Source organism: Mustela lutreola, chromosome 12, assembly GCF_030435805.1.
Source record: "Mustela lutreola isolate mMusLut2 chromosome 12, mMusLut2.pri, whole genome shotgun sequence".
In the NCBI taxonomy this organism is placed as follows: Eukaryota; Metazoa; Chordata; class Mammalia; order Carnivora; family Mustelidae; genus Mustela; species Mustela lutreola.
In genome coordinates, this window is record NC_081301.1 from 49,913,087 (window position 1) to 49,925,656 (window position 12,570).

At 45.1% G+C, this 12,570-nt stretch overlaps 1 protein-coding gene across 2 annotated transcripts in view; it reads right to left on the reverse strand.

The window, feature by feature from the left end:
* Window positions 1-568: 568 nt before the first annotated feature.
* ADAMTSL1 (ADAMTS like 1) overlaps window positions 569-12,570 on the reverse strand; it is a 908,570-nt gene continuing 896,568 nt past the window's right edge. For both annotated transcript variants that reach the window (XM_059141548.1, XM_059141549.1), the window contains 3 exons: window positions 5,334-5,443; window positions 4,374-4,594; window positions 569-3,091 (listed from right to left, as the gene is read on the reverse strand). In XM_059141548.1, coding sequence (XP_058997531.1) covers window positions 2,985-3,091; window positions 4,374-4,594; window positions 5,334-5,443 — 438 coding nt within the window. In that variant the 3' untranslated portion in view covers window positions 569-2,984. The remainder of the gene's footprint in view (window positions 3,092-4,373; window positions 4,595-5,333; window positions 5,444-12,570) is intronic.

Consider the following 12,570-nt stretch of genomic DNA (forward strand, 5'->3'; position numbering starts at 1 on the left):
TGGCAGAGAGGGTGGGAAAATGGCTCTGGCTAAAAAGCCAGGCTTCTAGGAGGTTGATCCCTGTTCCACCCGCTGGTTGACCCCAGCCTTCTCTGGGCCTCTATCTACCTATATACAAGGGGATGGTCCTAGGGCTCATGGGAGGATGACATGTAGTGATGATCTGTAAACGTCAGGTCCTACTAAGGGTGTCCATCCAGAATTTCAGCACACGGTTACATCAGACTGTGCATATTCCTGCACCCAAGTCTGCACCTGCCTCCAGAGATTCCAGGTCTTCTTTTGAAAGGTCCTGGGGCTCCCATCTTCCCACTGTGCAGGGCTGTAAATGAGATGATTGTCAAGGACAGTACTAAGCCTGAATATGGGCATGTCCACAGATGTAGCTCCTTTGGGTTGACTTACAGATCTGGCCCTTCGGGCACGGACCCCCAGTTTCCCAGGCAGAGCTGAAAACTGTTAAGTCTTCCATGTCAGCCAAGTCCTCGTAAGTGGCTGGGAACCACCTTCACCCCCTGCGTAGAATAAGACAGGGAAGGCTGGGCTTAACAGAGACTCAGACGACCAGTTTTAAATAAATAAGCTGTATTATCTGTACAAAAAAATATAAATACAGTTTTGTGTTTTAGAGGAGGAAGTGCCTCCTTCCACATTATTCAGCCGCTCTAATCACCTTGTGCTGCTGCTGAGTCACGATTCACAGAACAAACAGTAAATGTACATTCATCTCATGCAAGGAGCTCGCTACTTCCCACCCCAAACCTGGGTCCTCCAGGCTCACTCTGAAACCCACTCCAGCTGCTGCAGCCTGACACGAGGCAGAGGACACCTGCCATTTAGGAAACGTAAATATCGGCCACTGGTTTTCCATAGCTTTTGAACTAGAAATCACCAACCACGTCAGTTAATAGTACGGAATTGGTCTTCTTCGTTCCGTGCGTAACTATTGAGTCACAAGTGAATCCCCTCTTACTGCCCTGTCATCCCATGTTAGCTTTACAATGAATTCTGTACACAGTGAATGGACCTGGAGTTAAACATCAGGTTCTATTAAAAATAGGAACAATACAATAATTACCACTGAGTAATTACAGGAACACAACCGCAGGAAGTTAATAAAAAGTCTGCCAAATACTTTGTTTTCTGGATGACAATGTACAATTATTAATATTGCACTTTTTTTATACAAGAAATCCTAATAAATATTCACAAAAGATATACAGACATAGAAAACATTCTCTTTTATTTTAAATAAACAGGACACTGATTTTTAGTAACATGATTTCTTAGAGCCCATCGTGGTGAGGAAGAAAGAGACCCACATTAATTGTCCATAGCTCCCCTGTGGAGAACACAGCTTAATATTGTCTTACACCCCCCCCCCCCCCCCCCACTGCCCTGTCTCTGACTTCCAGGCGCCCTGGTATCAGGGGTGGCCCTGGGGCTGAGTGGCATTTTGCAAGTCTGTATGTGGGGGGTGGGGTGGCTGATCTGAGGGTTGAGTGATGGTGGCCAGCAGGGGGAGGTGGCCAAAGCCCCTCTGCTGAAAGCAATTTGCCAAATAGTCCCAGAATTTCAGGTTTGCCACAAGACTGTCTACAGCCATTTAAATGTAGCTGATGGGCATTTATGGAAGGGTGTTTGCTGCCTTGCTTATGAATTCCTAAAATGGGTGGTAATTCATTTTCATAAGGTTCGTAGCACTTCATTGCATCGGGGGAACAGGTTGAAAAGCCTTTGAGGACCCTCCTACAAGCTTTAGTTACCCTACGGCTTTGCCACCACACCCTGTCCCCCTGCCTCAAGCTGCTGTGTAAACCAGAGGGGAGCTCTCATCGTGCTCCTGGAACGGCCCGCACAAAGCCAGCTGTCCCACCCCATGTCCTGGCCAGCTCTGGAAGTGGCTCTCGTGACCTGGTGGGTCCTCTCTGACATACTGACCCCAGTCCCTTAAGTGGAGCAGCATCGGCCATCTAGGCAGAAAACCCAGTCTATTCATGCCCAAAATGCCCTGGGCGCATGTCCGCAGTTGATCCTGGGTTGGGGTGGTGGTGGTGTGGGACTTGTGATTTAGGCAGAGATGCCAGGGCTGTCCTGCCTGCAAAACCAGAGCCTGAGGTCTCACTAGCTTCTCTCCGGGTGTAGAGGCCGCCATGTTCGCTGAGATGGCACGGGGAGTGTGGACTCCCCTCCAATGCAAGGGGGAGGGTATGTGTCCTACTGCATGGCGTGGGCCTCCAGAGTCTGTGCCCTCTAGGAGGGCAGCAGAGTTCAGAGTGTCCCTTCCCTTCTCCTACCTGCACTGCCCCACTGAGGACCATGCACAGGCTTCTTTTGGCTTCTGTACCCTTCCCCCCACTTTGTGTTTGGCCTCACGTGTGCTGTAGCCCCCCCTGGATGGTCTCCTCCTGACTGCTGTGTATTGGTGCTTTGAGTTCTCACGGCTCCCCACCAGAAGCGCTGAGTTCTGGCCTGGGTTCTTCTGGACAGTGTCCTCCCCTTCCTGCTTGCTCTTCCCAAGGCAGAGGAGGACACAGAGCAGCAGCACACTCCTGGGGTGACAGCATGCTACCAGGGGAGACACAGTTGGTGATCTGAAGTCCATTTCAAGGCTTTACAAATGCTGTCACCCTCCCTCCCGTCTCTCATCTGCTCTTGGCCCTGACTCCCTGCTGTCCTCAGGAGCTGTGCCGGCCTCTTCCAGGGTCTGTCTGGGACCCACGGTGGGGAAGGCGTCTGCTCTGTGACCTCCTTTAGACCCTTTTCCTGGTCTTGCCCCGACATCCTGTTCTCCAGCTAACTGAGAGAGAGGACATGCTGAGGTCCTCCTGTCTGGGGTGGGAGAGGAGGTCAGACGAGGGTGTGTATGGTGGGGATGGGGAGAGGGCAATAAATAAATAAACAAAGAAAGCTTCAGTTCTGTCCAAGGTGGTGGCGTGAGTCCTCTGTGTGGCCAGGGTGGGGTTCCGCCCTGGGCCCCATCTTCACGCTTTGCCACAGGTCCCACAGCAGCGAGATTTGAACTGGCTGAGCTGGCAGAGTTTCAGCTGCTTCACCTTCTCGCAGTACCTGGTGGTGTCCCTGCATTCCACTGGGAAGGGGACAGAAGCAAGATGTGAAACAGAGCCCAAGACCTGGGGCCCAGGGAGCTCGCTGGGGTCTGCCTTGGGCAGTGGGCTCCTGGGCAGGAGGGGCCACTGCTGTCTGGCACCTGGAGGCTCGTCCTGTGTTGGTGGAACTCAGTCACGTGCCTCCCAGGCTGCCCCCGGGGTGCCATGGTGGGCTGGCTGATGGGGGCGCCCCCTCTATTTCCTTACCCTGTCCATCTAAGCCTCTCTCCTCCTTCCCCTGACGGTGCCTGACCTGAGCACTGTGGTATGCTAGCTCTAAATGAGATGGACCTTAAATCTTGGTGCTGATTTTGGGGGGTGGACCTCTGTGACTAACACAGTCTGAACTATTTAGACTGAATGTTAGTATAGATGGTGGTGAGCTCTTGGCCCACAGATGGGTCAGCGCCACCCAGAGAACAAAGATCACCTCTCCTTGGTGTATAAGCAAGGGGACAGCGTGCCCATGGGGCATCTGCCTCAGCCCTGGCGACCTGATGCTCGGAGAGGCCCCGTTTGGGAGACCCCTGCATGGCCACGTTCTAAAATTTCTTCTTCTTTGCCTCCTACTTTGTCTTCATCCCTTCCCTTTGTCCCACCTCCAGTTTGTTTCGGGTCCAGAGGAAGAAAGAATACCCAACTGGATGCAAATGCCAATGTTGGGCAGAGGAGAATCCAAACTTGAGGAATGGGGGAGTGAAGGAGTATCCGATCCCGAGGGGTGGGGCCCCCTTGCAGTGGGCCCCCTTGGGGTGGGAGGGGGGAGGGAGCGTGGCTGCTTCTTGTTCTGCCGGAAGCAGAGTTTTGACGGGTGCAGGCCAGATGGGCAGGCAGTGCTTGGCGCGCTCTCCTTGCGCGGACAATACTTTCTGTCTAGTAGCCTGGCCCCTTGGGGATGCCCTGTCTGCTTGTCCTCTCTGGGTACCTGCCAAGCTACTGCAGGTAAGCTGGAGGCTGATTTCATCTAGCACTGGGCCAATAGCACCTGGCTTTGTGCAGAGCCACGATCCCCTGGCTTGGCTCGGTGCCCTGGGGGGCAGACTCGGCCAACTTTTATGGCCCAGACATGAGTGCAAACATCCTTGCACACATTATAGTTTGCTCTCAGGCACCCTTCTGAAAAGACCCAACTCTGGCTCCAGCTCACTGTCCCTGGGAAACCTGATCGTGGGCCCTAGGCTCAGGTTTGGTCCCCAGGCTTGCTCTTTGCCTCCCCATGCCCTTTGGGGAATGGGCCGCAGGCTCTTTGGGGTTGGCACGTACTGTTTTCGCATGGGGTGATGTTGCAACGCTGCCAGTTGGCCGGCCGGGGCCCCCAGGAGCACAGGTGCTCGGGCACGGCCTTGTTGGTGCGGGCATGCACGCACTCCACACGCCGGGCCTGGAAGCCGTAGTTGCCGCACGTCGCCGTGCACAGGCTCCACAGGCTGACCCTCCAGTGTACGCTGCAGGCTTCTGACCAGCAGTTCTGGGTGCTCACGGGCCTGTGGGAGGTGGGGAGCAGGATTAGGGTCTGTGGCGGCAGGGGTGGGATCGGGGAACTGGGCAGCCCTTCAGGCCTCTGGAGCTAGCAGAGGTGGGTTCTGATCTCTATTGGTGAGTGGCTGTAGGATCTCAAAAGGCCATTGGCTCTCACTGGGCCTCGTACTCAGCTCTGTGAAGTCTGTATCACTGCATGGTCCAGGAATGAAGTCTCTCCAGGATTCGGGCTGACAGAGGAAGGGGCTTGGTGGGGATCATAAGTCCTCACCCCAAGGGAACATCCACAGGTCAGTAGGACTGGGAGCAGGGACTGGATGGGAATGTTTTTAGACCCAGAGACCAGCATCCTCATTTTAGCCTAACTTCTGTTGGGGGGCCAACAAACGTGAGGGGCTACTGGAGCCCTTGAGGTCTAGTGATCCCCACGTGGGCCTCACTTCCTGCCCATCCCAGGGCTAGTGCAGATCTCCTGCAGCATCAGGCCAACCCCAGGGGAACAGCACCCTCTGTGCTCTTTATCTCCAAAAGGAGAAGGCCAGCCTGGTCCATTAAGTAAGTGCAAGGCCGCCCTGGGGCCATCTATCTCTTGGGAGAACAGGGGCCCCAGGGAGAGCGAGGTGAAAGGGCAGGGCGTCTGACCATGCAGACCATGGGATGCTGGAGGAGAAATGTCCTCCCAACACTGCTTTCCATGCTGTTGACACAGGGCCTGGGGAATGGAGGTCTGCGGCTTTCTCCTACCTCGGAAGGGCGCTGCACTGCTCCGATGGTAAGGTGATGCCATCCCGTGTCTGGCAGAACACTTGTCTGTGTTGTACGGCTAGGTGAGGCCCGATGCAAGGCCCGTTGCACTGGGAAGCAGAAGAAGGTGACATGTATGTTAGCCAAGGTAAGGGTGGCAAGGGGGGTGGAGGGTGCAATGCTCAGGCTGCGGGGGGGACACAGAATCCCTGAGAGCGTTTTGTCTGGGGCCTTCCCATCATTTGTCTTGCCCTTCTGTGTGTCACCTAAAGGACGTTCACTGGCATGCTTTCTTTTCTTTGTGCCATGGCATTAATGGTTAGCTCTCCTGTGGTCAGTAAGCATTCTGTTAGCAAATGGCTAATGGTCATGTAGAGCCAGTCAGAGCACGTGCGCTCCCTTCCCAGATGAACCCCATCAAAGGGGTCTTGGCAGAAAGCACTAAGAACGTGGTGTGGTCAGCTTTCAGGCAGAAAGCCCTCCAGGTGCCCCTTCAGTCCATGGGGCATTGTGGTTGGTTATTTTCTTGCTAAATTCATTCAGATTAGCCAGTCCCATCATTTCTTTGCTTTCTTCGGCTTCATTGTTTCCAGGTTAGACCCAGTGCGGTTAAATGGAAGTAGACGTAGGTATGTGTAATCAATCCCTGCTCAGGGCCTTTTGCTGCTCGCGGTGGCTAAGCTTCTCCCAGAGTCACCAGGGCCCGACCGTCACAGGAAACACCCTGCCTGCCTAACAGTGTCCTCATAAGCGAGACAGCAACGGTCTGCTACTTGAGTAGAGTAAGTGGACAGCCAGCCCTGACAGGTCACTTTAGAAAAAAAGCTCTTGGGGGATCTTTGGGATCCAGGGGTCCATGGGGGAGGTGTTCACCTTCAAAATGATAAGCAGAAATCTTTCACAAAATTTTTTTTATTTTTGACCCCCTTCAACCATTTCTCTCACCCTCTAATTCCCTGCTTCTTGCAACTACTATCTATTCTGTGTGTCTTAGATTCCACATGTAGGAGAAAGCAATGGTATGTATCTTCTTTTATTTAGCCTAATGCCCTCAAGATCCGTTTATGTTATCACAAATGGCAAGATTTCATTCTTTATGGTTGAATAATAATCTATGATATATGTACATATATATATATATATATATATATATATATATATATATGCATACATGAAATAGCATCCATGGTACATATTATCTCTATATATCACACTTATTCTATCCATTCATTCACTGATGGCCATGTAGATTGTGTGCATGTTTGTTAGAAATAATGCAGTGAATATGGGGGTACATATGTCTTTTTGAGTTAGCATTTTCATTTCCTTTGGATAAATTCTACCCAGAAGTGGAATTGCTGGTTCATATGGCAGGTCTGTCGTCCATTTTTTGAGGAATAACCCTGCTGTTTTCCATAGTGACTGCATCAATTTATATTCCCACAAACAGTGTACAGGAGTTATCTTTTCTCCATATCCTTGCCAACAGCTGTTGTCTTTTTTTAAAAATTTTTATTTTTTTATTTTTATTTTTTTAAAGATTTTATTTATTTGACAGAGAGAGATCACAAGTAGACGGAGAGGCAGGCAGAGAGAGAGAGAGAGAGAGAGAGAGAGAGAGAAGCAGGCCCCCTGCTGAGCAGAGAGCCCGATGCGGGACTCAATCCCAGGACCCTGAGATCATGACCTGAACTGAAGGCAGCGGCTTAACCCACTGAGCCACCCAGGCACCCCGCTGTTGTCTTTTTGATAATAACCATTTTAACAGATGTGAAGTAATAGCTCATTGTGGTTTTGATTTGCATTTTCTTGACAAGTAGTGATTATGTACTAAGATGCATTTTCATGTACCTGTTGGCCATCTATATATCTTTTGGGAAAAATATCTATCCAGATCTTCCACACATTAAAAAATTTTTTTTTTTTTTTTGCTATTGAGTCACATGAATTCCTTATATAAAGATACACACACACACATAGATCTTATAAAGGTTTTATTTATTTGAGAGAGAGAGAGAGCGTGAGTGAGACAGCGTGAAAGGGGCGAGAGTCTGAGGGAGAAGCAGACTCCCCGCTGAACTGGGAGCCCAATGCAGGACTTAATCCTGGGACTCTGGGATCATGACCTGAGCTGAAGGCAGTTGCTTAACCAACTGAGCCACCCAGGTCCCCCTCATTATTTATTTTGGATAGTAGCTCCTTATTAGATTTACGATTAGCAAATATTTTCTCCCATTCAGTAGCTTGCCTTTTTATTTTGTTGATGCTTTCCTTTGCTGTATAGAAGCTTTTAGTATGATGTTGTATTGCTTATTTTTGCTCTTGTAGTTTTTGCTTTTCATGTCAGATTAAAAAAGAAAACCAGTAATGCTTATATCAAAGGACCTTATTACCTTTTTTTTTTTTTTTGAGAGAGAAAGAGCACAAATGGGGGAGGGGCAGAGGGAGAGAGAGAGAGAATCTCAAGTAGGCTCCACGCTCAGTGTGAAGTCCAACACAGGGTTTGATCTCATGACACTGAGGTCATGACCTTAGCCGAAATCTAGAGTCAGATGCTTAACCGACTGAGCCACCCAGGTGTGCACCTGCTTATGTTTTGTGATAAGAGTTTTATGGTTTCAGATGTTCAAGTCTTTAATCCATGAGTTAAATTTTTGTGTATGGGGTAAGATTGTGGTTAATTTTCCTTCTTTTGTATGTGGCTGCCTAGTTTTCCCAACCTTATTTATTAGAGACTGTCCTTTCCTTACCACCTATTCTTCTGTCTTTGTAGAAAACTAATTGACCATATATATAGCAGTTTAATTCTGGGTTTCTGTTTTGTGCAATTGATCAATGTCTGTTTTTATGCCAACACTGTATACTGTTTTGATTAGCTTTTTTTCTTTTTCATTTATTTGAGAGAGAGAGAGAGAGTACAAGATGGGGGAGGGTCAGAAAGAGAAGCAGACTCCCAGCTGGGCAGGGATTCTAATGTAGGGCTTGATCCCAGGACTCTGGGATCATGACCTGAGCTGGACGGCCACTTAAACAACTGAGCCACCCAGGCCCCCCATTGCCTGTAGCTTTTTTTTTTTTTTTTTTTTTTCTTAAATTTATTTAACAGACAGAGATCACAAGTAGGCGGAGAGGCAGGCACAGAGAGAGAGGAGGAAGCAGGCTCCCCGCTCAACAGAGAGCCCGATGCGGGGCTCGATCCCAGGACCCTGGGACCATGACCTGAGCCGAAGGCAGAGGCTTAACCCACTGAGCCACCCAGGCGCCCCTGCCTGTAGCTTTTTAATCGAGTTTGAAATTAGGGATCATGGGCCCTCCAGATTTTTTGTCTTAAGATTGTTTTGGCTATTTGTTTTGTTTTGTAGTTCCATAGAAATTTTAGGATTATTTGTTCTAGTTCTGTGAAAAATGCCATTGGAATTTTGATAGGGATTGCATTTCATCTGTATGTTGCTTTGGGCAATATGGACCTTCTATCAACATTCATTCTTCCAATCCATAAGCACAGAATATCTCTCCATTTATTTGTGTCATCTTCAGTTCTTTCACAAATGTTTTCTAGTTTTCAATGATCACCTCCTTGGTTAAATGTATTCCTAGGTATATTTTTCATTTTAATGCAATTGTAACTGGGATTGTTTTCTTCATTTCTCTTCGATAGTTTGGTGCCGATTTTTGTATGTTGATGTTGTATCCTGCAACTTACTGAATTTGCTTATTATAACAGGTTTTGATAGAGTCCTTAGGGTTTTCTATACACAGTAGCATGTCATTTTTACTTTTCCTTTTTTAATTTTGGATGCTTTTTATTTCTTAATTGTTCTAGCTAGGACTTCTTATCCTATGTTAAAGATGGGGAGAGTGGGTGTCCTTCTCTTGTTTCTGATCTTGGAAGAAAGGTTTTCAGCTTTGTACCATTGAGGAAGATGTTAGCTGTGGACTTGTCATATATGGCCTTTATTATGCTGATGTACATCCCCTTTTACCCATTTTTTCTCCCTCCAATGAACTTAAAAGATTTTTTTTAAAATCAGCATACAATGTATTATTAGCCCCAGGGGTACAGGTCTGTGAATTGCCAGGTTTACACACTTCACAGCACTCATCATATCACATACCCTACTCAATGTCCATAACCCAGCTACCCTCTCCCTCCCCCCTCCCCCCAGCAACCCTCAGTTTGTTTTGTGAGATTAAGAGTCTCTTATGGTTTGTCTCCCTCCCAATCCCATCTTGTTTCATTTATTCTTTTCCTATCCCCAAGCCTCCCATGTTGCCTCTCAACTTCCTCATATCAGGGAGATCATATAACTGTCTTTCTTTGATTTATTTCACTAAGCATAATACCCTCTAGTTCCCTTTTACCTACTTTTTAAAGTTTTTTTGTGTGTGTTATGAATGGGTACTGAATTTTGTCAGATGGTTTTTCTGCATCTATTGAGATATGATTTTTATCCTTCGTTTTGTTGAACATGGTGTATGTATCACATTGATCAATTTGCGGATGTTGAACTATCCTTGCATCTGAGGTAAACTGCATCTGCTCAAGCTGTAGGATTCTTTTTATATTTTTTTGAATTTAGCTGGTGAAAATTTTGCTGGGGGTCTTTGTATCTATGATCAGCAGGGATACTGGAGTGTAATTTACTTGTGCCTAGCTTTCAGTTAATGTTCTTAAGGTTCATTTCTATTGTAGCATGTATAGAATTTCAATCCTTTTAAAGGCTGGCTAATACTCTATTGTAAGTATATACTACATCTGTTTATCCAACCGTCTGTCAATGGATTTTTGGTTGTTTGCGCCTTTAGGCTATTGTGATGCTACTTGTGAACATTAGTGTACATATATTTGTACAAATATATTTGTTCAAATACTTGCTTTCAGTAGTTTTGAGCGTGCATCTAGTAGTGGAATTGCTGGATCTTATGGAATTCTATGTTCAGTATTTTGAGAAACTGCTACACTGATTTCTACAGTAGCTGTACCATTTTACATTACCACCAATAGTGCATAAAGTTCCAATTTTCCCACATTTCCACCAACGCTTGTTATTTAATTTTACTTTTAAAAATAATGAAGTGGCATCTCATTATAATTTTAATTTGCATTTCTCTAATTGCTAGTGATGTTGAACATCTTTTTATGTGTGTATTGTCCATTTGTACGTCTTCTTTGGAGAAATGTTTATTCTAGGTTTTGTGTTTTGTTAAATTGTAGTTCTCTTCTTTATATTTTGGATATTAATCCTTCATCAGATTTATGATTTGTAAGTATTTTCTCACATTCTGTGGGGATAGTGTCCTTTGATGAAGACAAGCTTTCAATTTTGATGACATCCAGTTGATCCAATTTTTATGTGATTAATTGTGCTTTTTGTGTCCTTTCAAAAAAACCATTGCCAAGCCAGTATTATGAAGCTTCTTCATTTCTTTTTAGAGTTTATACCTTTAACCCTAACATTTAAGTCTTTGATCCATTTCAAGTTAATTTTGGCACATAATTAAAATAAGGATCCAACTTTCTTCTCTAGTATGTATTTACCCAGTTTTCTCAGCGCCATTTGTTGAAAAGCTGTATTTTTCCTCATTGAATGATCCTGGCACACTTCATCTGGTTATATATACAAAGGTTTATTTCTGGGCTCTCTATTCCATTCCCTTGCACTGTATGCCAGAACTACACTGTTTTGATTACTGTAGCTTTGTAGTAAGCTTAGTATCAGGAAGTGTGAAGCCTCTAACTTTGTTCTTTTTCAAGAATTTTTTCTTTTTTTTTTTTTTTTTTTTTGATATTCAGTCTCTTGATACTCCATCTGAATTTTTGGTTGGATTTTCTTATTTCTGCATAAAGTTCTTGGAATTTTGAATCTCTGGATCAATTTGAGCTATACTGACATCTTAATAAGTTTTCTAGTCCATGAACACAGGATGTCCTTTCATTTCTTTTGGTCGTCTTTAATTTCTTTTAGTAATGTTTTGTAGTTTTCAGTGTACAAGTCTTTCACCTCCTTGGTTAAGTTTATAAGTAGAATGCTGTTCTTTTTTGTTTCTGGCACTTTAGAGCTAAGTTTATTTTTTTAAATTTTGGTTAGCTGACATACAGTTCAACATTGGTTTCAGCAGTAGAGTTCAGTGGTTCATCATAACCACCCAGTCCTTATCCAAACAAATACCCTCCTTAATACCTATTGTCCATCTATCCCATTCCCCAAAGACCTCCTTCCATCAACCCTGTTTTCTATAGTTAAGAGTCTCTCATGATTTGTTCCCCCCCCCTTTTGTTCCCCTTCCTGAATGTTCACCTCTTTTGTTTCTTAAATTCCATATATGATGAAACTGTATGGTATTTGTCTTTCTCTGATTAACTTATTTTACTTAGCATAATATATTCTAGTTCTGTCCATGTTGTTGCAAATGGCAACATTTCATTTTGATGGCTGAGTAGTATGATTTTCTTAATTTCCTGAAGTACAAAATATATAACTTGAAATATATGTTGCATATATATTATATATCATGCTATATATCAAATTATATATAAAATATATAAGGAATACATAATTTTAGATCATAATTCATATACAGATATGCAACTGATTTCTATTGATTTTTGTATCTTGCAACTTTGTTGAGTTCATTTATTAGCTCCAAGAGGTTTCTTCTGGTGTTGGTATTGGGATTTTTAGGGTTTTTACAGAAGAGATTGTGTCATCTATAACAGAGATAATTTCACTTCTTTTCTAACTTGTGTGACTTTTCTTTTTCTTGCATAATCACTCTGAACTTCGAATACTATGTTGAATGGAAGTGGTGAACATTGCATTCTTGTCTTCTTCCTCATCTTAATAGGGAAAGTTTTTAGTCTTCTCTACTGACTATGATAGCTATGGGTTTTTTTAGCTGTGGGTTTTTCATCTATGGTGTTTATTATTATTATTTTAAAAGATTTTCTTTATTTGACAGAGACACAGTGAGAGAGCAAACGCAAGCAGAGAGAGTGGGAGAAGCAGGCTTCCTGCCAGGCAGGGGCAGGGAGCCCAATGTGGGGCTCAATCCCAGAACCCTAGGATTAGGACCGGAGCCAAAGGCAGATGCTTAATGACTGAGCCACCCAGGTGTTCCTATGGTGTTTATTATTTTGAGGTAGTTTCTTTTTATTACTAGTTTTTTGAGTTTTTATCACAAAAGAATTTTGAATTTCATCAAAGGCTTTTTCTGCATCTGTTGAGATCATGTGGTT